The sequence below is a fragment of the Sinohyriopsis cumingii genome, chromosome 17 (genome assembly GCF_028554795.1).
Source record: "Sinohyriopsis cumingii isolate HCF-2022 chromosome 17, ASM2855479v2, whole genome shotgun sequence".
Taxonomy (NCBI): domain Eukaryota; kingdom Metazoa; phylum Mollusca; class Bivalvia; order Unionida; family Unionidae; genus Sinohyriopsis; species Sinohyriopsis cumingii.
Genome location: NC_142977.1, coordinates 68282416 through 68309808, shown reverse-complemented (window position 1 = coordinate 68309808; position 27393 = coordinate 68282416). Strand labels below are relative to the sequence as shown.

Here is a 27393-nt window from a genome sequence, read left to right as displayed (position 1 = left end):
ATTTTTCTAAATTTACTAAACTTAAAGTCGTGGAATTTATTTCATTCAAAATTAATTTAACATCAACCACAATTGCCATGTTGTTCTCCACTACTACAAGTTTCCCTCTCTGTTTAATGCTCAGTGAATTCTTACTGGGTCATTTGTCTTTATGTGCAAACTACATTCACGTAGATGTCAAATCTTTTCCCCCTCATATGCCCCCGACTTTCTATATATTATACTTTCGATGAGGTCCCTATTCTTGCCACATGACACAAACCTGCTGTCGTCGTCTGATGGTATCCTCCTCTGGGTGACCCTCATCAAGCAGTTGTTCAGCCAGCTTGTTTACCTCTGCAACCTTATCTTCATGGTTCTGTAGATCCTACAATACATAATAAAACACTGTAGCAATGTCTGATTTCAAACCAGAATTACAATTAGCGTATACAAAGTTTTTAGTAGCCTCAAGTCTTTAGAGTAAAAATTAATTATCATGCCTAAAATAAATTCAGACTAGAGTGATCATGAAATGTTGACTTGGCAATAATGACATAAAACACAATAAAGAAAAATATTTTCTATAAAACATAATCAAGAAAATTATTTTCTACATTAAATAAGTGGCATGAGAAAAAAGCTGATAAAAACTAGATATTCTTTTTTCCTTCTTTATGGGTAACACCATCAACTTAAGATATGTATGAGCTGGCAAATGTTCTCTAAAATATTTGGAGTGCAGAAATAATGGCAGATAACAATGTTTAGGCTTCAAATACAGTAACTTTAAGAGTGTTTTATAAATAGAATATGGTTTCTTTTATTTGCATACCTAGATTGGCTTGACAAAACTGTCAATAGTTCTGTTCTGCTTCACCAAGTGTCTGACATTAAAATTCGCTACTTAGAGTTCTCTTATCTATTTCCCTACATACTACCTGGGCTCCAATTCACATAAGGCCTTAACCTTTATTTTCTTCTGATAATAGTTAATATAACAAAAAAAACAACCATATCCATATCTAAGTTTATGATAGTTTGACAGTTATTGTATTGGCATACTAATGTATTCCTATTTGTCTCCCTTGTCTTGACTGTACCATTAGCTTGATGGACTGTATAGGTTACGTGTCAGACTGGTTACATTACTGGCTGCAAGCCAAATATGCTGCGTTTAAAGATGGTGACTTAATGTATTAGAATCACAACTGAAATGGAACTATGATGTGAATTAAACTTCATCTGCCAAAAGATTCTAGGTTAAAACATGGTAAACTCTTGTAACTAGAAACCCTGATTTTAAAACTGCTAACTGTGCATTCCTAGTCATAAAAAATGACCTATGAAGTTGAGCACAAGTGAAGCATAAAAATGCGCAAAGTGACCTAGTTTTGTGATGAGAGTGTAATACTGAACAAGATGCATTCACTCAACAAGTTCCATGCTTTCAGGAATAACAATGTATTCAGCAAAACCCTATGTGGTCATGAGATAAATGCACAAACTTTCAAGAACACTGACATGAAAAGTTAAATGTGTAGCCCCCCACCTCCCAGGGGAAAATGATTCAAAACTCACTATAAACTGCCTAGTATGAAGTATGACTATATTCTGACTATGTGATCACCAACAAAACTTCAAAAATGTTATACCTTTTTTTCTTCGATCCTGTTAATTATATTAAAAAGCTGAATGTTCAATAATTATCAAAGTGAAAGTCAGAGAAGGGCCATGAGATCATCAAAATTTCTTCCAGAAAAGTACAAATCTAATATTGTTATCTTTGACAGAATAAACTTCAAAGGTCTGATGTCACTGTAGTGTTAGCTTGTTGCTTTAAAGTTTTCCATTAATCTCTTGTCTCATTATATTATCGTGCATTTCATACTGCAATAATGAAAGTAAACAAATTTTTTTTAAATATAAGCAGTGACTGAAAAATAGGTTTCAGTAGGGGTACACTCAGATAATGTAAACATGATGGTGAATGGACTTTAAAATTTTCAAGCATTAAAATTATTATGAATCATTCCAATCCACAGAAGTAAATCAATATTATAAATATTGTACAATATATTCAACCCTTTGAGCACTGCAAAAAAAGGGAACAGTCTTGCTTAATATCTTTCTTTTCTTTGCATTTACTGTGAGGAATATAATTACAGAAATTACAAACCTTTTGAAACTCATCAAATTTCTTCTGCAAGACTTCAACATGTTCCAAATCAGTTCCGAACTCATCTGATGTCACGAAAGCCTCCTGTGTTGAGAAAGAAGAAAGTTATTTGCCTTTCCTTTAACAACTTAACTTCCTTTGCTTTGTACTGATATATATACATATATATATATACTTAATCTCTCTCTGTCTCTCTCTCTCTATATATAAATATATATATATATATATACTTAATCTCTATAACCTGTTTATGAAACTTTCATGACAGTTAAGATTCCTTGTCAAAATTTTAGACTTCATTCATGCTTTACCCAGTAATAGTTTAGCCTGGCTACATTTTCTAATGCATTTAAGATGACATTGTTCTTGAACTGCATGTAATATAACATACCTTGACATGTTAATCGATGGTGGACAGGCTAAAGGAAACAATAAGCAACACACTATTAGTGATTATGTGATGATCAGTGATCGTATGACTATTAGTGAGCCAATGACTATCAGTGATCCTATAACAATCAGTTACCTTACAAGTATTAATGATCCTGTGATAATCAGTGATCCTATGGTTGTTAGTAACCACATGACAACCAGTGATCCTATGACAGTCAGTTATTCTACAAGTATTAATGATCCTTTGTTAATCAGTGGTCCTATGACCTAGTGATCCAATGACTATCAGTGATCCTATGGTTAATAATAACCACGTGACAATCAGTGATCTTGTAAGTATTAATGATCCTGTGATAATCAGTGATCCTATGACTGCTAGTGACCAACTGACTATCAGTGATCCTATGGTTATTAGTAACAGCATGACAATCAGTGATCTTATAAGTATTAATGATCCTGTGATAATCAGTGATCCTATGACTGCTAGTGACCCAATGACTACTAGTGATCCTATGGTTAATAATAACCACGTGACAATCAGTGATCTTATAAGTATTAATGATCCTGTGATAATCAGTGGTCCTACAAGTATCTGTGAACTAATGACTAACATTGATCCTTTGGTTATTAGTGAATCACATGACATTCAGAGATCCTATGACAATTAGTGACCCCATGACTATCGGTGATCCTTTGGCTATTAGTAACTAATCCCATGACCATCAATGATCAAATGACTGTTAGTGACCCATGACTACCAGTGGTCCTATGGTTATTAGTGACCCAATGATTATCAGTTCTTGCATGAAAATCAAGGATCAGATGATATTGGCAAGCAAATTGGAACTTTAACTAGTCCTGCAGCAATTTTATTTACTTACTTCACATAATACATAATACTAAATGGAATTAAAATGACAACTGTCCAATGGACATACATTATGAACAAGTACATTTCCTCAGCCTCATAATTGCGAACAGACAAGTGAAATTTTGAAGACCTGGCAATCGTATAATAATTAATGGTCCTATGACATTCAACGATCCTACAACAGACAGCGATGCTATGACAATAAATGCCCAGTCCAACATTAAATCCCTTTACATCCTAAAATTTAGTATTATTGCACACAGTTATCACTTTTTGTATGAAATACCCATTTCCTTTACTGATACAAGATGACATCCTAACTTGCTTGGACTCTACATCTAACATAGTTTTAAAGTTAAAGTGAAAGTCAAATTTACATCACATATGTACTTTATCATGGATCCTAACTTGCATGGACTCTTACATCTAACATAGTTTTAAAGTTAAAGTGAAAGTCAAATTTACATCGCATACGTACCTTATCATGGATCCTAACTTGCTTGGACTCTACATACAGCATAGTTTTCAAAGTTAAAGTGAAAGTCAAATTTACATCGCATATGTACCTTATCATGGATTCTTACTTGCATGGACTCTTACATCTAACACAGTTTTTAAAGTCAAAGTGAAAGTCAAATTTACATCGCATACATACCTTATCATGGATCCAGAACATGACCTCATTACATTCTCTCTGGAACTGAACAAGCTTCAGAGCCTGCTGGAGTTTTGTCCCCTTTTCTGCCAACTTCGAAAGTAGCAGTTCCCACAGTCTGTGTAATTCATCCAGTCGAGCCTGTAAATTGTAAGTTTTTGATAATAATCAACATGAATTAACTGATTTTACCTTCATGCACACTACAATATTTGACATTAAAATTTTAATCGCAAAATCTTTTTTTTCTCACACTGTGAAGCTAATGACACTCCTGGCCTGGAAACATGATTTATATAGGATTAAAAAGTATATATTTTAAGCATTGGAATAAGATACAATTTTCAATCCATTTATTATTTTTATTATTATTATAACTACCATAAAACCTAATCCAATTCAATGCATATTTTGACAGTGATGTCACGTTCTTACCTGTTTTCACAATTTATCATTCTTGCACCAGGATTATGTCCTTGTCAAGAAGTATTACCTATCATTTTGTACATTTTATTTACATCATATTTGGATTATATAATATCATGATATCCTTCACTTACTATCTGTAGCAATTACTGCCCTCGTGTCATGCACCAGGCTGAGACAATTACAGACCTGCCAACCCGATGAGACCGTCTCAGTAAGGCAGTTGATTTTTCCCCTTATGTTTGACCAGTTTTCAGTAAGGTGTAAAAAAAATATCATGAAATGCTATTGTAAAGCTGGAAAATGTATTTAAATGTTCTGTATTCAAAACATGCAGTGATAGGATACATTATTTTCAGTTGAAAAGTTTATAAAGTACAGGCAGTCCTAATTTACCACTAGTTCAGTTGCACAAACTTCAGTTCCAAACCCACTGCAGCTCAATGGCTTGCTGCTATCTCTCAACTTGTCATAATTCTTGGATTTTTTATTTTCAATTTCACATGATGATGCAAGCAATCATATCTTTGCCATGCGACATACTCAAACTGACACATGCTGTCTAATAAACATAATTGTGTCCCTTTCTGTATTTATTCACAAGAATATGAATATTCCTTTTTATTCTTCTGTGCTGATTACCAACACTTTAAGAGGCTTATTTTCACTTTCATCTTCAACATACACCACTTGCTGGATGCCATTTTTTAAAAATTTGATAATCAACAGTTTGATCATGCAGACGCTTTGCCTGAAAAATATTTCCAGTTTAAAGCATCTGAGGTACTACTGTAGAGTTATCTGATTTTCTGTCTAACTCAACTAAATTTAATATGAAACCCAAATCAAAATAAAACAACCAATTATCCATATCTTTTGGCAATAATAATTTATCTGTAGTTTTCGTTTTTATTCCCCAACTTCATATTTTAAGGGTTATTTTCGTAAAACTTAGGGCCAAATCGTAAGGTTTGGCAAGCCTGTGATTACACTTATGGGTTATGCCCTTTGATATTGTCTACAACTCGTCATGCATTTCTTTAAACATTGTTTTTGTTTTTCAATTCCTATAGAGACATGATACCAAATTATTCAGTTAGACATATGGAATGATGTTTTTTTTCTGAGTTAATAACTTTGTAACCCAAGTAAATAAGGAACTTATTACCTTACCTTATAAACAACTTGATACTGTAACCCTTTTTCAAATTTGTATTCTGTTACAAAATTGAAAATACAAACGTGGCAGCACAAATAAAAGCAGTTTTTTTTATAAGTGCCCTAAACGCTATTTCTACTGTGAGGTTTAAAGATAATTTAAAAATTATAATTTGCATCAGTTAACTTAAAATCAATTTATTTCTATATGATCTAACTCCAATAAGTCTTTACCCTGATGATATCTGAAGCAAAATGTTCCTGGTTGATCATTTCTGTCCCAGTGTTGTCCAGTGCCACAATGGCATTGGCATGGGCTGCTACCTCTGCCTCAAAGGCCTGATGCTTCTGGATCTTGGCCTTTTAAAAGAAAGTAAATGGTCAGTGTTATGTTTATCTTCATGGATTAGAATGTCGACAGATGGCACAATCCAAAGTTTTTCTTCTCATTATTAAACATGTAATGTGTTTCTATAGACAAAAACCAGAAAAGCCTACAATGTTATTCTTTATAAAACATAAACATATAATAAACCCCTTAATAACACTCTTCCTACATGGCTGTGGCATGGCTCCAGAAGTGTTAAATCCTCTTCACCGATTTCTCAAGTCTAACTCTGAATTAGTATAAAATTACATTGCCAAAGTAAATTTTATTTGTTAAGTTTCAGAGATGCATTGTATTTATAAAAAAATAAACAGATCTTAAAAGTTTACTTTTGTGAAATGTTCAGTGCAAATCTGTCAATAATACAGCACTATCGGCTCATTTGCATTAAACATCAACAGTAACGCTAATAATTCTTCTTTGTCAAAGCATGCAAATAGGCCACCAAGTTTACTCAGTCCACCAGCTAATAAGCCTGTGCACCAAACAATACCCTTGGTGAAACAAATAAATTGCATATCATCAAAACTAGTCCAATAGCAAACAGTTCTTGCAACTTTCAGGAACTGCTTTATTTATAAATAAGAGGCACGGGGTGGCCTGACATTGATTGCCTGCTTAACTTGTGTATCTAAACTTGCCAGAGCAAATGTATACATCTTTCAAAACGTGGAGTGAGAAAATAGTTTGGACCACTTAGTTCTTTTGGGCCCAACAAAGATAACATGCATGCTTCTAGACCACCTGATTTTCAGAAGACCACCACTTTCCTGAAGCTGGGTGGTCCATTGTGGATATTAAAATATATCTATCTCATTCTTAAGTCAACAATTTAACTTTAGATCCATTCTACTTTGTTCTATTGTGTATCATTATTACAGATTCACATCTTTGAACAATTTGTGCAATGAATTCAGAAACATCAAAAATCTGGGACAGGATCATTAATGTTTTTTTGTTCTTTTGTGCACATTTTTGAAGAAAAAAGTCACTGTTACCACTGGTTGATAAGTACATGAACTTTAACTATTTATGCTATCCCTTTACTGATTTTCTTATAACATACATGTACAATGCATGGTTCTCTATAAACAGCCGTAATCAGTGTTGTAATTATTTCTCATTTAAGATGCATCATTTTAAGCTAATAACTGAAAAACTGAAGCCATACTTTTGTGGCCACCCCCAATAACAATTATCTTGTCCAGCTGATAAGACATAAACATTCAACATTATTGTCACTGACTTGTTTCAATACTGCAAAATACATTACACTAGTTTAAAATTACATTACATAACATAATAGCACTGTGTGATCCCCAACTTTATCATACAGTGGATTTTCCCTGTAGTTTAAAATCACAAGTGTGTGCCTCTGTAGCACCAACACCTCAACTAGAAGGGGAAACAACTCTTAAAGGTTACCTTTGGTTACCATAATCGGGAATTGTGAAATCTAATTCTGGACTGATCTTTAAAATTAATACATCTGGGTCAGTGCAAGAATTATGTCCTTACAAGCCAAAACTGTCAAAGTGACTTGTCAATGAATGTTTCAAATCAATATGTACAAAATGCTTGTATGCTAACCATAGTAGTTGGCACAAGGTACTAACAAATTTTTTTACAATGTTATTGTTTTCTGGTGTTATCTGAGTGAGGTTTTGATTAGCAAAACCTATGAACACCTTGCACAGAATTGTGAAGTTCACAAACAATTTCTGCTTTCTGAGTCACTACTCTTCATGTACCTGTAAATTGGTTTCTACCTGTAAATTGGCATGTACCTGTAAATTGGTAGGATCTTTGTAACTTTCATCAGAAGCAGTCTGCAGCTTCTCATAAATCCAACTCTCCAGTTCATCTGCATCTCTCTTGAAGTACTGGTAGCGGCGTGAATCCTCCAGTCTGCTCCGTCTATCATGGCAGGCATTCTTAAAAACAGAATAACGATTGAGGACCTCCTCTCGTCTCTGCTGAATGTCCTCAGCAGTTTCCAAAATTTTAATCTCGCGAGGTTGAACCTCTGTCATCTTGCCTCCTTACTGAAACATAAATGTAGAAAATGAATTTCAACTGCCCTCACAATACTTAGTACAAGTGATGAAAATATCCACCTTTACTAACAAGAAATTCTCCAAGGAATTGTTTTGATTTTCTCACTGCCTGATTCACACGTTTTTTGACCACGACAAGCTGAAGCTTTATCTTTTCATTTTCAACACTTTCTTACAATGCCCAGCATTATATATGTAATTCAAATGTTAGCTCACTACATATCATTTCCCTATTTGCTTGCCATTATATAGGTTGTTGTTGTTGTTGTTGTTATGAGGTTTTACGCCATTTTTCAGCACAAGATAGGCCATGCATGCGGCCAGTATAAATGGTGGAGGAAGAACCAAAGAAAGCCTCAGAAAGAACCGCCAAACTATGAGAAGCCTCTGGCAAGCTTTCTTGCATTCTCGTCACTATCACAAGGGCGTAGGTAAAACATTTTTGAGGTTTGTACTGAATAAATCAAAATACATTTGTTTCGGAGAGATTTTTATTTAGCCATATGCCATGTATTAAAGACCTTTTTGGGGATGGGCTATAATTTTGCTCACACGTGCACAATGGTTTTGAAAAAAGCGTACCCTTTTTTTTGCCTATTGGATCCAACATTTTCATGTTCTGCCCACTTTTTACTCCAAATCTTAAATTTACCGTATTTCATGCAATTTTTCATACACGGAAAAATAATTATTAATTTCAGTGTACGAAAAATTATATGTAAAATGAATAATTATCATTTTGCAGTTCTGACCATGTACAAAAATAAAGGGATCATACCCAAACACATTCTATGGAACACAAGCTATTCGACAACCTAACGGTACAAACATACAAAGTAAATGTATATTTTCTGTCTCATCCTGCTCTCAACTCAAGAATCTAATTACAATAAAAATAAAAGTACTCAAAATGAATTTTTGCTGTTATTTGTTAACAAGAGAGAGAGAGAGAGAGAGAGAGAGAGAGAATTATGTTTCAGTGTGCAAGCTTGTCTGCAATTAGAGCATATGTTGTGTAATGTTAGCAAAATGATAGTCCTACATGAAAGACATATCACATGTTATTATGTTTTAGTGCACACAAAAGACAAAACAAGTATCAGCATCAAGGTCTTACATGCAGGACTAGCAAAATGATTAAGATGGTTTGGACATGTATTAGTTATGGGTATTATTTATTGGTAAATTGTATCCACACTGTCAAGAAATTAAGTGCAACTTGTATTTTTACAGCAGCAATAATCTTATTATCAAATTGTAAAAAAATATAAAGAACTCGAAATCATGTTTTAGTTCATGCGTGTGAGCATGTAAGTGCACTCAAGAGATGAAAAAAAATTGTTTACAAGACCGTATTTATTCAGGTTTTTAAATTATTTTTATCTTTTGGAAAGAGAAAAAAGACTATTTTGAGTTACCTGACGATTGTGATAATCCGCATGTATTATGACCCTACTATATTCCATTATGAATAAACATCACTAAATCAACAATTCATTCTCGTTTCAATTATGATGTAAAATGTCACAACAACCGCATGGATATGCAGTGTTATCTACATGGTAATTTAACATGCATTGTGCTTTGGTTATTCCAATTGAAACCAAATTGAGGCCAAGAATCAACAGAATAGGTCAAATCAACGAGGCTGCCAGTAGGGTAATGAGTCTCTCTTTAGGGAAATGAAAATCTGTCAATGTGCTATTGAAGCCATTGTCCGTACAGCAGATGTTATAAGGACAAGCGATTATACACATTACTTGTTATTCGAACTCGCCAATAAAGATAATAGAGGGGTATATCATTGAATAGATTTGCAATAAAATTTTAATTATATCCAAGTCAAAACAGAACAAGCACTTAAAAAATAGTATATGTAATTATGGATAGATTTAACTGAGTCTGTGACTTTCAAATTTACCATAGAAAATGACAAGGTTTTTACATTTTACGTTTGTAAGACTATAATGAAACAATAAGACTACTTGACCAAGATTCTGTGGTCTTCACTTTAGCATGTACTGAGATGTAATTTTTGTTGTGTAAGAAAACATCACAAGGCTTCCAAACTCATTTTAAAATGAATGTGGTGTTTTGTTATGGTGACTGACTTTATAAGGAGAACTAATTAAAGATAATATATGAAAGTATAGTCTGTGAAGACCTTTGTATATTTCTTAATAAACACCAGTAGATACTGTAATGACATTAACCGAATTGGCCCCGATCCCGTCTGTAGGCGTGATGAGGCTGTACCCTACTTCAATGCTCTGCAGCATCAAGGCCATTTAAGATACACCACCGTGGGTGGTATTAAAAAAAGCAGACAAATGTAGCTCTAAAACAATATCAAATAATCTGGAAGTTCAAGTTGCACTACAAAATACAGAGAGAAAAACCTCATTTATTGGACCTGGTTTTTTTCACCCAAAACTCGCTCGAGATTGGAATGCAATTCGGGTCCGGATTTTAGACCTTTTGGCTGCAGATCTAAGGCATACCAGTCTTAACTGCACAGACAGGTGAACCTTTGCAAAAACTAGGATAAGGTAGGCATTTGGAATAAATTGCGGTCTCCATGCTGTATTAAACAAAAAAAAAAAAAAGAACTTTTACCCTTCTGCTCATGTGCAAGCAAAATAACCAATGGAAAATGATGTTTCTAATACAACTACAAAAACCTCTGGTGTCCAATGAGTTAAGAGTTTATGCATGAATCATTTCTGACCAACAATTAATTATTAATTTTTGTAAAAACAAAATGGCAGTACAGTATAATGGGTCCTTTTTTGCAAATGTAAAACATCTTAGTGAAACATTAAAGGGTACAAAAAATACATGAAATATGGTATTTAACTTTTTGTCTGTGTGCAGTTCAGACCAGTCTGTTTTAGTTCTCAAGCCAAAAAATCTAAAATCTGGACACAAACTCCGATCATGACAAGTAATCTTAAAAATTGGGTCTCAGCAACTGTTTTCACTGCTGTATTTTGTAATGCTAGCAGAAAGTATCCATTATTTGGTATCACTGATGTGTCATAAACGATACTAATAGTAAAGAGCTCAGAAATTGGGTATAACCACATGATACATAACTGGCTAAAGAGTTTAACAATCAATAATCTAAAGTCTGAGGAAATAATCAAAAACTCCAAAAAACGTAAAGCTAATTTTAGCAAATGTGAAAATTGTGTCTGTCATATAATTTATTTGGGTACATGTATTCTTCTTGTAAAACTGTGATATACAACACAGTTATTTTGGTTATGACAAATCCACATTTTATCCGACATCCTATCTTCGCTAGCAAAGGTTCTGATATGATATACCATATCTATACCTTGGCGGATTGAACAGATATTTTAGTGCTTTGTCCCTGTGACATCTATTTGATTTCATGAGGTGCCTCCCTCAGTATGTAATGCCAACTAACCAATAATATGTATCAGTGGTGCATCGGCCAAAAATGGTGGAGGCAACTGACCTAATAAAAGGATAACACTGAAAGGATGACTACATACCAGAAAGAAAGGTATCTGAACAAAGACGGACAGGCAGTGGAAAACTGCATATTTATTAGAACCTCGATTAACGAAGATGTCAACATCCTGGCAATTATCATGTACCAGAATGGTCTCTAACTGAAAGTGTTTGATATTTTCCAACTGAAAACTGTTACTTAAAATTTAACATGCCCAACAATGACAATTTGTTGTTATGTCTATCTAGGAATGGTAACTGCCATCCCCTGCTTATATAAAGGTCACACATGCTTTTACAGACAACACAAAAATGAATGTTGATATATCTCCTTTATTATAATCCCTTGTTAATCACAATAACACACCAGAATTCCAATCATGAAGATTAAGCTAAGAGCTTGGAAGTTCAGAAAACCAATTGTTATTAAATAAGGTCTGAGATACATGGTACACTGACATGCATTTATGAGTGGGGTTGAAATAGGTATAATATCTTGAAGTTGAACAAACTGATGAAAATATGTAAGTGACTTAAGTGTACAAATTAGGTCACATTAACCTATTTTCTGCATGGATGATTACCTTTATGAAGATGTGTGTGATTTGGGTTTTTAACGTAGTTTTAACATTTTTTCAGTCATATCGCTATGAGGTCTGCAGTGTGGCAGTTTATAGGGATGTCTAGCACTGGGGCATCATGCTGCAGACATGCAGCATGATGTTCCACCCAGTCACATTATCCTGACACTAGGCCGACCAGTCCTAACACTAACCTCTTAATGCTGAGTGCCAAGCGAGGCAGCTGTTAGTACCATCTTTGCAAGTCTTTGGTATGACTCAGCCGGGGATCAAACCCATGACCTCCTGCATCCAAATCGGATGCTGTAACCACAAGGCCACCGGAGCAGCTCCTTTATTAAGATATATCTAAATACTGATTTTCACGAGTGCATGTGAAATAGCATCCATGGTGCTGAGAACATCATGCACAGCAAAAATATTGACAATTATTCAAATATGCAAATTAGGTCACAGTAATCTATTATTGGTGTGACTGCAAAATTCTTCCTAAGATGTATCAGCATACCAATTTACATAAATGAAGGTGAAATGTCAGCAAGTGCAACAAATGAATGAATGAACTCACAAACAAACAGGCAAAATGAAATATCCCTTAACAATTTTATGGATTAAGCAATATATAAAAAATACAGTAAAATTCTGAACATATATTTATATCTTCTGGTCAATAACCTTGATTCAAGGTAAATGGAGTGAATGAGTATGTTGTTGAATAAAGTGCCACTTCCCTATAATGAGAAAACCCAAATATGAAGTGAATCTGTGAATGGATTCCAGAAAGAGATGCTTATGAAAAGCTTAAAGCAAACATTTGGTCAAGGTGAACGTATGTGAACCTGAGGTAAACTTAAGCATGTAGAAACCATCATTTTCTTATTAGACTTGCATGCGACCTCTGAATTTTCGATCCAAGAATATATATGGGTTCTTTTATTACCTTTAGTCAGGAATTTATGCTGCTTTGCAAAATCATTTTTCTTCAATCCACAATGATCCTGACCTTTGACAACAAAATCAATTTAAAAAAATCTTCTTACCAAAGTCTAAAATCATCCACAAACTTTGCTGATATTGTTGTGCTGAAACCATTTTATTCTTTCTATCAATCAGTGAATGTTACCTTTGACCAAGAAATCTACAGGGTTTTTCCAATGTGCAACTTTGAGGTGAATCCTACAATCTTACATAGAATGTATGCCAACAGCCATGATTCAGACAAACCCTGTCTATTTAAGCCCCCAAAAAGAAGTAAATGAGAAGTTGTGAATCCATAAAACTAATTTTTTTTGCAACTGCGACTTTTTTTGTACATACAAGTCAATCCAATAATTGATCAGTCTGAATAAACTGTAGTGTCTATTTTCCAATGTAATTCCTGCTGAAGTTAACAAAATGCAAGTTCAACAATACAAATCCATGGCATATTTTTGCCTCAGAGGAACATTTCATGGTGTTCTGAATTGGTTTTTCATTACCACGAGTACTAGCCCTCCAATCAAGTTTGGTCCAGGTCCAAACTGTATGGTTTTTGTTATAGGATTTAATTACATTTTTATAGCTCAAGATAGGCTATACATGGCAGCCTGTATACATTGTGGAGAAAGAAGCTGGGAAAAACCTGAAAAGAACCATTGACCCACAAGAAGCTACTGACAAGCTTTCTCATGTACCCACATTGGCTGAACCCGAGGCTTGAACCCATGCAGATGTGAAATGATGAGTGCTTTAGACCACTCAACCATTTGGGACCCCCAAACTGAATGGTCTGGCACAGCAAAACAAATATACTGTTTTGTGACAAGGCAACTGAAGTATAGTGCCTTGCCCAAAGACACACATTAACCAACACAGACGAATCTATTACTGGGATTCAAACCTGCACCATTTTTTGGCTCGCAAATCCAGCATGCCAAACACTGAGACATGTCGGCTCCCAAGTCTGTGTAGATTTAATGCAGCTCCAGATAAACTGTTTTGCTCCTCTCAGTCACATGGCCTTTGCCCTTTTGACCCAAACAATTTGATCGGGTTCTTCCTTCTTCCTTATGCTCTATGTGCAAGTCACCCACAAAATCAGGCAACCATGCATGATTGTGAACTTAAGATTTTTGTGCAGTAACCATTCTTTGTTCTTTCAGTGACCATGACCTCAGACCATTTAAATTATAATGTTCTTCTTTACCACAAATGCAAGCAATCCCCAAGTTTTTGGTAACCATAGATGGTGCAGAAATGATACTGGTACCTAACAGATGGACATCATAACATGCTCCACAGCATGGTGGACATGGACGTAATCAAATGTTCTTCAATTCAATAGGTCTTAATATACATTGGCTATACTAAAAGTATTCAACCACAAATAAAAACAAATCCACAGAAAGCAGCATGATTATCTGTACAATCCAGATACTTACCCCTTTTAGAAATTTCCAGAAGGTAGAGAATCAAATAATACAAGGCATAGTATAGTAAGTAGGCACAAAACAAAATTAATATCGCCAGGAGAAATAGATCTGGGTGTTCTTCGAAAAATGGACACTTAATGTTTACCATTTAATAAGAAAAGAGTTAAATGTCACTTTTCTTAATCATTTCCAAAATTACAAAAAACTCAAAACAGTCAAGCACTTCTATTTGCTACTTAAAGGAAGAAGCAAAATTATGAACCAGTGTCATCTCAATCATAAAAACAAGGACATTGTGACCTATTTTTGGTATGGCTCAGTTACTCTCCTACAGATGCATCCCACAAAGCTGGAAAAGTCTTCATGCTTTAAGGTCTTCAGAAACACTGGAATTTGAACTGCGCAACTCTTCACTGAAGCACAAACAAGTCAATATTTCCAGGAACAGTTCTTTCTCCTTCAGCCAGCTGGCAACAATTAAAAATGAACAAGCCAGTTTCTGAGATATGACTGAAGCAAATTAATAGAGATTTGTTTATTCTTCTTCAATACAATCTAGTCTGTAGTTGTTTAGATATAATTTCTTTCTCTGATAGAATCTGAACTTGGAGCAGACCCAAAATATAATCAGAAAACAAATACACAAAGACAAGCCTGAAGTTGTTAATGATTTACCAAGTGATGCGCCTTATTCAGTATGTGGGCTGGTGTGCAATCAGAGAGGGCAAACAACTTACAGCCTCTAACTAGAATGAAACTTTCTATTTCTGGAAAGCAATGACAAAATATAATCACTGCAACTGTATGAAAATCAATGAAACCCTGGGCATTCAAACAAAACAACCCTGAAGGAAGGTTAAAAAATAAAACAAACCTCACTGCAAAAAGCAAACGTAAAATACCTGTACAATATTTCATAGCTTCACCATAACAACAATGAACCTTGAATGAAATAAGTTTCACTGTTTGACTTTTTACTGATCTGTAGTAATCATTTCTATGTAACATCTATACTTTTTCATTTACATCTTATTATCAATTTTAAACCATTTTCATGATTTAACATTTTTTAAATATAATTAAACACCTCATATAAATTTAGTACAATGGCCAATGGGCTACTACCAAGATTCTAAGTAAACTCAGCTTGCCCACACTGTTAATTTTACATTGTTAAAAAAATAATAATAGCAGATACAACAGCATTTTGCACCCAAATTCATCCTTCACAGGCAAAGTCATAAAACATGATAAACTCATCTGTATAGGTTAACATTATATATACATATTTATCAAGCTGATAAAGGCTCACAAAAGCTGTGCATTCTTCAACAAGTTTAATAAATACTAAATCATTACCCATTTGAGATTCTCTTTATCAGTTTTTATTTCAGTGGAAATTATTTTGAAAGGAAGAACAAATAACTTCATTCATCTGACAGACACTGCACCTTTCACTTGTTGTGTATATAAAATAGTCCCAAGAAAAGCTGAACTAGTATTAATGTTTAAAAGTGAACCGAGTTGAGTTAATTTACTTCTTTAGTTAACATTTAAACCACACTTGTATATAACGTGGATTCCATGTTACAGGTATTTCCCCTCCACCCCTATTCCAGCTATCAAATGAGCAACATCCTAAGTTTTACTTGTTTTTGTCTTGGGCTTTTATGTCATTTTTCATGTGGTGATACGTTAAACATATAACAAGCCCTGTGGTGATATGTTAAACATGACATAACAAGCCCTGTGGTGATAACGTTAAACAGGACATAACAAGCCATGTAGTGATATGTTAAATATGACATAACAAGCCTTGTGGGGGGTAAATTGGCCATACTAAGACATACAATACCATTTTTTCCCCAATTCCCTTTCAAGACTCAAGTTGAAAAATGACTGCCAAAATGTTCTATGAAAACAAAGATCCAGAAGGTGGAGTTAAAAATGTTCTCCCACGATCACAGCAAATCAGTTGAAATCCCGATAAATGAATAAAACAAATATTCTTGAAATACATAATCTGCAGACTTGTAATGACAGATCAGCCATCATGAAAGTCAGCTTTTGTTGCAAAAGAATGTTTCTTGAGAACGCCTTTATTGTATAAAAATGGGTGTTTAGAATATCATATTGATGACCCTTTACTTAAAAAAGAGACTGAAACGAGAATAAATATGCACATTTCATGTGTTTTAAATAGCTATGCATGCCATTGAAACGAGAGTAACTTGCAAATTTACCTTACAACAGCTATTATAAAACCACCTTAAACATGTATCTGGTGGGCAGTCTAATAAAAACAGCAAAAAATATAGGATTTACAGTAAATCAATACTTCTGGTGATAAGCCTGGATCTCCCAACCCTGTCTGTTACCACAGCAACAAGAATCTGGCATCTACTGCTGCTACAGGCTCTGATCAATAACAGCAAGGTCTTTCACTACCACCTTTACCTCCTTGTAAGCATACTATGTATATACAACACAAAATAGTGACAGAATTCTGACAAAAAGTTATAAATAAGTGCCCATGAAATTGTATTACCGTAGTAAGAAATTATCAGTCTATCAGAGAACAAACACCATGCATAAAAAATTGATTATTGATAGTTATAACATGGATGCGATGACAACCAATTTTATAGGTGAATTTGGGTGTAGAAAAGAAGGTACCATTTTCTCCGATGGCATTCAAAATACTTTTGAAAATGCTTCCTTGCCTAAAGAATTTTGTGTTAATCATCCATAGGCCATAACAGCATGTACTGAAAGGTCGTATGTTCCAAAGTTATCCAGAAGAAAATACTGTTGCAACAATACATGAAAATTTAATGTGACTCCATTTCCATGGGCAAGGTTGCATTTTTACATTGCAGAATAGTTGCTCATTATTTAAATAAAAAATGTTGCATATAATAGAAATATTAACAGTGCAATCTTTATGAACCTATACACCCTCAGATCGCATCATCAGAAGCAAAATTTGAAATTGCTGATTACAGATGCAATAAAGCCAAAGTATTACCATTTGCAACTTACATGCGAACATGTTCATAAAATTTTGGACCGATGCATGCATGGCATTTGTGCTTTTAGGCAAAGCAGATTTTTTAAAAATAGTTTAAATGCCACATATTATAAATATTTTATTTAGTTTTTTTGTTTTTTGCATTTTTTAATGAGATATTCTTACATTTTCTTACTCCACTAACATAATTTCAAAGGCCTATGATGAAAGTTACTTAGAACTTCACTACCATTTTTAGAAACACTGGGACATTCGACAGAAGTCTCATTTCTACAGTGGAGACTGAATGCACACGTACACTTTGTCACAACTTATTCAGAAGACACTAAGCATTCCTCATCATTTTTCCAATGAAAATGGCAGGGATCATTGACAAAGTCAGAATTCTGTTGTGTTTTTTTAAAAACTTATTATAAAACACATAACAATGTTGAATTCTACAGAACCCCCACCTTTATAAAGTGCAATATCTTTTTAGCCGCCACTTGACAATATTGGCTGCATAAAATGATTGAGGTGGTAGAGTCTGAGTGAAAAACAACATGGGGGAAAATAAGACATAAATTTGATGCAAAAGGTCATTGTCTTTGAGAGACAACTAATGTCAAGGTCAGATGTATAATTCATGGTCAAAAAATCTGTGCCAAAGAAACAGAGAATTAAAAACTCATGCCAAGCAACAATTTGTCCCAACACAAAAGCCTGGTATTGCAACATAAAGTACTAATAAATGATACAGCGAAAACTTGAAAAGGAATTTCACATTTTTCAGCAACAAACATTCGATCATTAAAATGTCCCTCTGAGTACCCATAAGAAGGTGTCCAAATTAACACAGCTGAGTGCTTGGTGATTGCTTTTGATAAGAAGCCATAATAATCCACATGGGTCTATTACTGTACTCATTAACTGATTACATAATCATGGATCAGCACTCAAGGTTAACCCTTGAAGAAACAAGACTCATCAATACTAACTTGTCAGCACATCAAGATTTGACAGATATTTCTTTGTCTTTGGGTTGACACAAGTAATGACTATCACCTACAAACAGGATATCATTGGCTTTTTCTTTCAATCTGAGAAAAAAACTTGGATGTAATTGGTTGCCATCGTGAACTATATAATGAACTACAATATGGCTGCAGAAGGAGTCACAATCGGAATATCCTCTTTCTTTAATGTCATTAATATACATGGTGAAGTCTGCCAAAGATAAATCATCAAACACATCAAATTGATGTGTAATCAGAGGTTATTTCACAATCTGATGGAAATGTCTGAGCAATATTCCACTCATACCAACTAGTGACATACTTTCTCACCGGTATATTGAAGATGTGGGCACTCTGTAGAACAAGTGACATGTGAAAGTTTAAATAATCAAACAGTTGCTTGCTGCATGTACATTGGCTTCATCGCTAATGATTCAACAAAAATCCCACATGGACAGTTTATATTTATTTACAATCTAAATACAAAGAAAATAGCACCAGCTTAACGATAATGGTGTTATGTATATTTGATTTATTTATATCAGAAGTTTTGGTAAGTTTAAAAAAAAAAAAAAATTTCTTCAATTTTATTACATGTCCAAATAATGTAGTTCTGTTTGTTAGGAACTTAATACTTTTTTTAAGAAAAGAGTTTGACCATCACTGTTTGTTTTAGTAAATACCAGGTGTTGACCTAGATCCTGACATTGATTCAAAATTAGTAGCAACCACGTAAATAAGTTCTATTTTTATTTTAAAATGATTGGTTGTTGTTCAGGTCATGATGGGACTACATGATTTAAGATGTAAACAATTTTATTTTATTTCTTAGAGTAAAATGATTGGTTTTTGTCAGGGACATGTTAAGCGTATGTGACAAAAACACAATCATGTGACACCCCCCTTTTTCGATTTCGCAACTTGGTGATTTTCGAACCTGCATTTTAGAATAAAATATAACATTTGTTTTGGAGAAATAATTTCAGTTGGGCTATTACACTGTAATGTGACTGTTGTGCCATTTGGAGTTATTTCAAATTATTTGGATTCAAAAGGTTTAATTCTTTTTTCCTGGAAAATATGTGTGCTCATGTGCGATTCTTGAACAAAGACAGCTCTTATAAAAAATTTATCCAGATTTCCAAAACCGGATTGACATTTCTTGTTTCTACAAGGAATTGTAGACTTATCCACACACTACAGGTTATAGCATACGTCATCGTCTTCCATCTTGGATTCTTTGTTGGGACTCAAACTTGAAATCATTAGAACACATTATTATTAGGAATTCTATTTTATTCGTGGAATATTTTTAGATTTGATTCTTAAAATCTTAAGTGCATAACTTTTTCATTTTTACAGAATTTTTCCAGGGAAATAAAGTATATTTTTCAAAGCTTGTTTTTTAAACTCTTTCTTGTGTTATTGTTATTCAAGCCTAAACATGTAACATAAGGGGAACCACAAGTATGTAAACTCTGGTGAACTCAAAATAAACATAAAATATAGACACTCAGTTGTATAAGTTGACTGTTGTTACTAACAGTCTAATGGAAAACAAGGGTAAACAAAACAAAGGAACTTGTTCAATTACATTTTATTTGCCAACGTAAAAGATGTATTAAATGTGTGTAAACTGTTATGACACTTTTCATTAGCAAGACTGATGGTGAGTTATTAGTATGATAAACAAACTTGAATAATCTTTTAAGAAGTTATTTTGCAAAGAAGCTGCAAGAACAATCAGATTTTCTAGTTTGTTTTTTCTCAACGACAGATTGGCAAGAATTTTCTTCCCCTGAAAATTACAACTGTAAAAGTTAAAGCATAAGCACTAATTACTGATATATTATAAAATAGCAAACTAGTAAACAGTTCAACTTTTTTTTAAAAATAACCCTATTTTAACCCAGCCTCCTCTCAGGACTGGCCACTCATTAGTGTCAGCTTAGGAAAACCTGACTGACTATGATCTAAAGTGAGACACAGACCTCAGCAGTTAGGATGCCAGACGTAAGTCCAAAATGGCTTTGGTTCAAATCATTCCATCAGATAAACCTGGTTCATTCAGCTACTCTTGTGTGCCCATAGGCAAGCATGTCACTTGCCTCAACACCAAATAACCATAATGTGTTGTGCTAAACCCCAACTTAAACTGTATACACTGTATGGTCTGATATTTTCACAAATCCAGACAATTAGAAGCGAATATCTGGAGCTGTATTCAGGAATTCCACTAATGGCACCTATTGGAATTTTCCATCATGAACCAGCTGCCAACAATACATTAATGTCTATTTTTTCAGCTGAGCTGTAAAATTTTACAACACTAGAACATTCTCTGTTTTATGGTGACTCAGTGCTGTACTTTTAATTAGAGTCAGCAACTTCAAATGATATTGAGATGTCTGTTAACTCATTAACTCATGGAGGTTTTTGTCATTTTTGCCTGAAATGCAAGTAGGAAACATATTTTGTGGGCTATTTCTGAATGCATCATAATACATGGACTTCCAAGTAATTTCCCATTAATCAGATACCTAGTTATGCTAGAAACATTGTTTTTCGTTAGCTATTTCACTCGCGCATGAGCAGAAAGGTAAAAGTTAGTTCTTTTTTTTTGTTGCTTAACAGACCCATCATTTTCGTATCGAGACCACTCTTTATTCCAAATGCCCATCTTATCCTACCTTTCGCAAAGGTTCATCTGTCTGTGTGTAGTTCAGACCGGTCTGCCTTGGATTTGAGGCCAAAAAGTATAAAATTCGGACAAAAAATCAGAGTATGACAACAGGTGAATTTTGGGTGGAAATAAATGGGTCCCAAAAAATGAGGTTTTCCCTCTGTATTTTGTAGCGCAACTAGAACTTCCAGTATATTTAGTATTATTGTAGCGCCACAACTGTCTACCTTTCTATAATACCAACCACTTTAGTGTATCATACATGACCTTGACACTACAGAGCTGACAGTAGGCTACTACCTCCTGCCACGTAAACGTGGCACCATGGGTTAATGAGTTAACAAGTGGCTCAGTCTAAGGCACTCACCTTTACAGATCACTGACATCTCACCTCTGAATGGGTGTGAGTCCCAGCTCAGGTAACAACTGCAAAAGAAAGCTTGCCAGAAACTTCCAGTGGGCAGGTGGTTCTTCTCGGGGTTTTTTTTCCCCAGTTCTTCCTATACCAAAATTACTGGCTGACATGTTTAGCCTATTATGTGGTGAAAAAAGGTGTTAAACCCCAACACCATGAATATCTACCCACCCTTTCAGAAAATCTTTATTACTTTTCTTTGCCAAGCCAACTTTCCTACTTATTTATTAGGCTGACCCCTGATCTTATCATAGGAGAAATAATGTATATTATTAAGAAAATTTTTCATGCTGAGCATCCAGTTGCCAAAACTGATGGAATGTTAACCACTAACAATGATGATTCACAGCTAAGGCAACATAACCAGCACTGAATCAGACAGCAGACTAGTATAACTGCAATGTTACTACAGTGAAACCCTGACTTTAAAAAAAGCTGCTTTATAACAAAATTTAAGATAACATGTCTGTTATATGGCTCCCAAAACTTTATAATACTTTCAAAGATTTAATGAAGTATGCAACACATGGTTTCCAATCTTTTCTAAAGATAAATTTCCAGGTCATCTCCAGCTTTTTTTCATGGATGAAATTACTTTTTTTCAAGGTTCACATATGACCATAACTGAAAGGAATTAAAGAACATTTTAGATTATAAAAGATTGATTTTCTAAATCTAAAGATGTTTCCCTTTCAAGACTCTCCAAAACATCTAAGTCAGTAAAGATGACCATGTACAAAACCACAAAATGTATCACAAGAAACAAGTTCAATTATATTCCAATAAATTGGCATGTAAAGTCATTTCAATTTACAGAATAAAAATTCCAACTACTTTGCTGACCTGCATAATGTTGCTAAGTGGAAACAACACAATGAACATAAATTAGTTTTGTTTCCTTTCAAACCTTTAATTCTAAAGAATTCGAAAGCAATATATATATATATATATATATATATATATATATATATATCTTATACAAAGTAAACATTTCCTATTACAGCTTTTATTTATCTGTGCCAATAAAATCTCAAGATTTTTCAAACAACCTAGACGATCTAGTTAAAAATGTCATTTAACCAAAATTTTCAAAAGAATCGATTTCAATTTTGACAAAAGACCTTCAAAATTATATATTGTTGTATAAACAAGGATTGAATTTTCTGTTAAATCAACCAGTCCAGAAACCTGTATTGATACAAGGGCTCATATCGGTTTTTAATATATAATACAAGGGATGACAATTTCCCATGTCAGCTCTGAGACTCAACATTTTGGACAACACACCTGGCTTCAAATGAATATCAGTCCGTTTTCTAATCCGGATTTCCTCCCAATATGCCCACCCCACACTTATGTTGTGGTGTGGGATCATTGTAATTGCATATAGAACATTTGGAACTTGCCACCACCATGCGGTAGCAGCACATGATATTCGCTTACCAGTGGACCTAGCAAATTTAAACTTATGTTATATCAACTCATACCTGCATGAAATCAATAAGAAAATTATTTTCTCAGAAATGGCAAGCATTATAATCGTTATGTCTTCAATCCGCTCACAAACAAGACAAAACTATAGCATAGATGAAACCTGACCCGGTATTCGCCATTTAATAGTCCCATGACTTAATAAACCTCAATCCGCCATCGGAAGTCCATTAGTCACGTCATATCAACAACACACTCCTTTTTCAAGTTGTTGTACAGAAATTCAATTATACTGAATGAAAGTCAAATATCTTTTGTAGAAAACAGAAAGAACATAATTCTCAACATATTTATTTCAAGAACGACGACAAGCTTCTCGCTGTCATAGCAATCTGGCCAGTCTGATTCATCATGCTGAGAGTACATGTCAATGTGGTAATCACGTGATACAACAAAACTCTGGAAGTTGTTCTCTGAATAAATATGGAGAATTTTGAGTTCTTTCATTTTTGTATTTTTACTACAAGCAATATATAACTTTCCTTTAATATTTTTTTCTCTACAACATTTGAAAATGTGGGTTGTGATATTTGTGTACATATGCGACGAGCAATGCAAATACCAGGTCACATTCTGTCAATGCCTTAGTTTTATCTTGTCTTTCAGCAGAATAAAGACATAACAATTTTAATATTTGCAATTCCTGAGAGAAAAAATAATTTTCATATCGATTACATGTATGACTCGATTTAATGACATTTACGATTGGAAGGATATTCAGTAAATGGCTACACTTTGCCACTGCCATGTTGGCTCTTACGATGCTAGCCCAGTTTTCATACATTCGATGTAAGGAAAGATACAGACATCAAGCCGACTTTGAAAATAAAAGTCTACTATACGAATCTAAGCCACAGAGCATTTGGATCATCTCAGCATATGTTTATTGCAAGTACCCAAATGATCCAAACTGCACCCTCCAAATATTTGGTTTGAACTCAATAAATTTAACTCATGCTCAGTTTAGTTGCGATTCAATTATGTGATTGTTTCGGTCGTCAAGTGGTGGCAGAAAATTCACTGGTTTTCAGTCTGGAAAAAATATAATTTCTCTTAACTTTTGCCTGATTTCCCAGTAACGTACGAACACTTGCAACAAAGATTTTGTGTCCCAAAAAAAAAGACAAGAATGTGACCAAATATTTTGGAATAATGTGTTGTATTCTTGAAGATTTTTTAATATATATAGTCATTTCAATTGTGTAAGTAGTCCATTGTTGCAAAGACATTTTTGGGGCTATTTCTGAATACATAATGGCTTTCAACAGGTTTTCCATTGATTATTTTGCTTGCGCATGAGCAGAAGGGTACAAGCTTGTTTTTTTTGCTTAATGGACCCATCATTTTCATATGCAGACCACTACTTATTCCAAATGCCCATCTTACCCTAGTTTTTGCAAAGGTTCACCTGTCTGTGTCCAGTTAAGACCAGTCTGTCTTAGATCTGAGGCCAAAAGGTTGAAAATCTGTACACAAAATCGTATTGCAACCGTGAGCAAATTTTGGGTGAAAAAAAAAAACAGGTCCAAAAAATGAGGTTTTTCCCTCTGTATTCTGTAGTGCAACTAGAACTTCCAGATTATTTGGTATCGTTGTAGAGCTATATCTGTCGGCTTTTTTTTGTAATACAACCCACATTGGTGTATCTTAACCCTTTACCTCATGCAATCGCCTTTGGACACCTCTACTCTATTTGCATGATGCCTTTACTCCATTCGCATGGAAGTGCCTTTTGACGCCTGCTGTAAATATCAGCCATTTTAAGCGGGTTTTCGATGCGCCACCTTCGGGGAAAACCCCTATTTGATACCTCAGTCATTACTGTGAATGACCATTATGTCAGACCACATGGGCGCTATTTATGCTCTGGTCGAAATTTGCTATTTAAAGTAACTGGGTCGTATTCTCCACTCTCCAAAATGGAGGTCACAGATTTCGCTCAGTACTTTTCATGATATGAAAGCTTCAATAACTTAGGTAAAGGCTCTGATATTGATGTAGGTAGTAATTAGTTTTTATAAATTATCAAATTCAGATGACTTAGTAATGTAGACGCAAAGAACTTGTAAATTTCGAGTATGAGAAATGGCATTATGAAATTTGTATCCACAATTTAGTTCTGCTATAAAAAAAAGTAATGACCTTAGAACTGGAGTTAGTAAAACGAGCTAATTCGAGGTTTCTTTGTTTTACCACCGTGACCAATGATAAAATACTTTCCATGCAGCTTGCAAGGGGTGTTAACTCTTTACCTTCTGCTAATGCATATATGCGACCATAAAAATAGCCTTGTAACCCCAGAGACGCATATACAAGCTGTTAATAATACTCTCTCTGTCCCCGCTGGCTCATACATGCGTTTCCGGCCAAGGGTTGGGAAACCCCAGATATGCATATACACATTTCATATTAAAGCTTTGTATTGGATGAAATTACAAACATCCGTTCTCTTTTATAATATTTAGCCAATGAAAATAGTCCTTACATAAAATGATGAATGTATTCTATTAGTAGTTTTACAGCATATAAGGGGGAAATTCTATTGAAAACAAGGTCAATGGTGACAGTAAAACAAAATGTCAACATTTATGTATTCCGACGATGATTCTGATGGAAGTTTTGAAGGATTTGAAAGTGATGATATTGATTTTAACCAGATTCAAGATGAAGGATTGGACATTAATATAAGTACTGTTTCGACACCTGACATTTCAGATTTATCTGAATCCGAGGATGAAATGCGAGACAATCAAATCTGGTCGGAATATGTGAGACCGGTAAATGTGGACGACTTTACAGCAGTTTCAGGACCAGCATTTTTATTTCAGAAGAAAATGCAAGGAATATAGATTTTTTTTGCTTCAGGCCGTATCATACAAAATTACCAAATCTGCAATAAAATAGTGGACACATTGGTGTGCAAAATAGTGGTGAGAAAAGTAATCTAATATACATTTCAAACACAGATATATTGAGATATTTTTTTATTATAAATATGTGAATATAAACATTGATTCATGTGGATTATATGTACTTGGTGGAAATGAGTAGCACAAAACATTGGTAAGTGTTTAAAATTTTATTTTTCATTAAATTACATAGTTTGCATGGGATAAAATTGATACAGAAAATGCAGACAGCACGTAAATAACTCAAGAAGTTCTCACTCAGGCAGCTATTATGATGCTCTGGGGTTCAGCCTACAAACAGCTGCTAGAAGGCAGGCTGCTTATCAGGCTTAGCAGCCAGGGCAGCAAGTACTTGCAGAAGGTAATGAGTTAAGCTGCCCTAGAATGGAATGATGTATAGTGTAATTCATGTATTTATGTCTGAATCGGTTTTTCGTCTTTTCCTAATCCATCTGTAAAATTATTTGAAAAATATTTTTGCTCTAACACATGTATAGACTAGAATAAAACTGATTTGACTTTTAGCGCCAAATACCTAAAGACTGGTTCTGTACCAGATATAAATTAGAACAAAGAATCTGGCCACAAAGAGGAAGTCAGAAAACCAGTCTGTTCTCATAACTAAGCCATACAGCTGCTATAAATAGAAACCGAGGTCACAAGTTAAAAGTAGAAACCAGCATGTTTCTTGGAATAAGACAACTGCTATAAATAGAACATAATATTGTTAGAAAGTGCATGAAAAGTCTTTGGACAAGCGTACTCTTATGTCGTAGTTACATAGAAGTTGTCTTTTCTAGAATACAGTCTGTGGGATTAATGGGATGTTAATCAAAATGAAAAAACAAATTAATTTTTGGGGGGAGGGGGATATACTGAAAACAGTTACATGTAAGGCATAATTTAGTGAGGGAAAAAAAGCGTAATGGTAGGCATGTATGCAGATGCTTCGCATGAACAAATAGGTGCAGCTTAAAAGCGTACTTTTGCAATTAAGTCATAAGTCCGTATTTTACGGGCAATCTTCATAAGACTTACGGTAAAAACATAAGAGTTGGCAGGTCTGCACCCACCCTTAACCTAACCTTCATTTCTCAACTAGCAAGACATGAAATAAAGGAAATGACAAGTAGACCTCCTTCTGAGGCATCAAGTAATTTATGACTTAGTATTACAGCGGTGTACAAGGATAAAATTAATCCAGTAATCCAACCAGCCATTATTGTAATGGCCTAATCATATACGCAGCATAAGCAAAGGATACTGACTAACCCCAATATAATATCAAAAC

General features: G+C 34.3%; 1 protein-coding gene across 7 annotated transcripts in view; it reads right to left on the bottom strand.

The window, feature by feature from the left end:
* LOC149779168 (spectrin alpha chain-like) overlaps positions 1 to 27393 on the bottom strand; it is a 125054-nt gene that overhangs the window by 92645 nt on the left and 5016 nt on the right. For 6 of the 7 annotated variants that reach the window (XM_089939732.1, XM_089939735.1, XM_089939737.1 and 3 more), the window contains exons 2-6: positions 7837 to 8094; positions 5896 to 6021; positions 4078 to 4218; positions 2159 to 2242; positions 263 to 367 (exon numbers count right to left, since the gene is read on the bottom strand). In XM_089939732.1, coding sequence (XP_089795858.1) covers positions 263 to 367; positions 2159 to 2242; positions 4078 to 4218; positions 5896 to 6021; positions 7837 to 8082 — 702 coding nt within the window. In that variant the 5' untranslated portion in view covers positions 8083 to 8094. Of the gene's footprint in view, positions 1 to 262; positions 368 to 2158; positions 2243 to 4077; positions 4219 to 5895; positions 6022 to 7836; positions 8095 to 21654; positions 21714 to 27393 lie in introns of all 7 variants that reach the window. The other variant, XM_089939733.1, reaches the window with a different exon arrangement.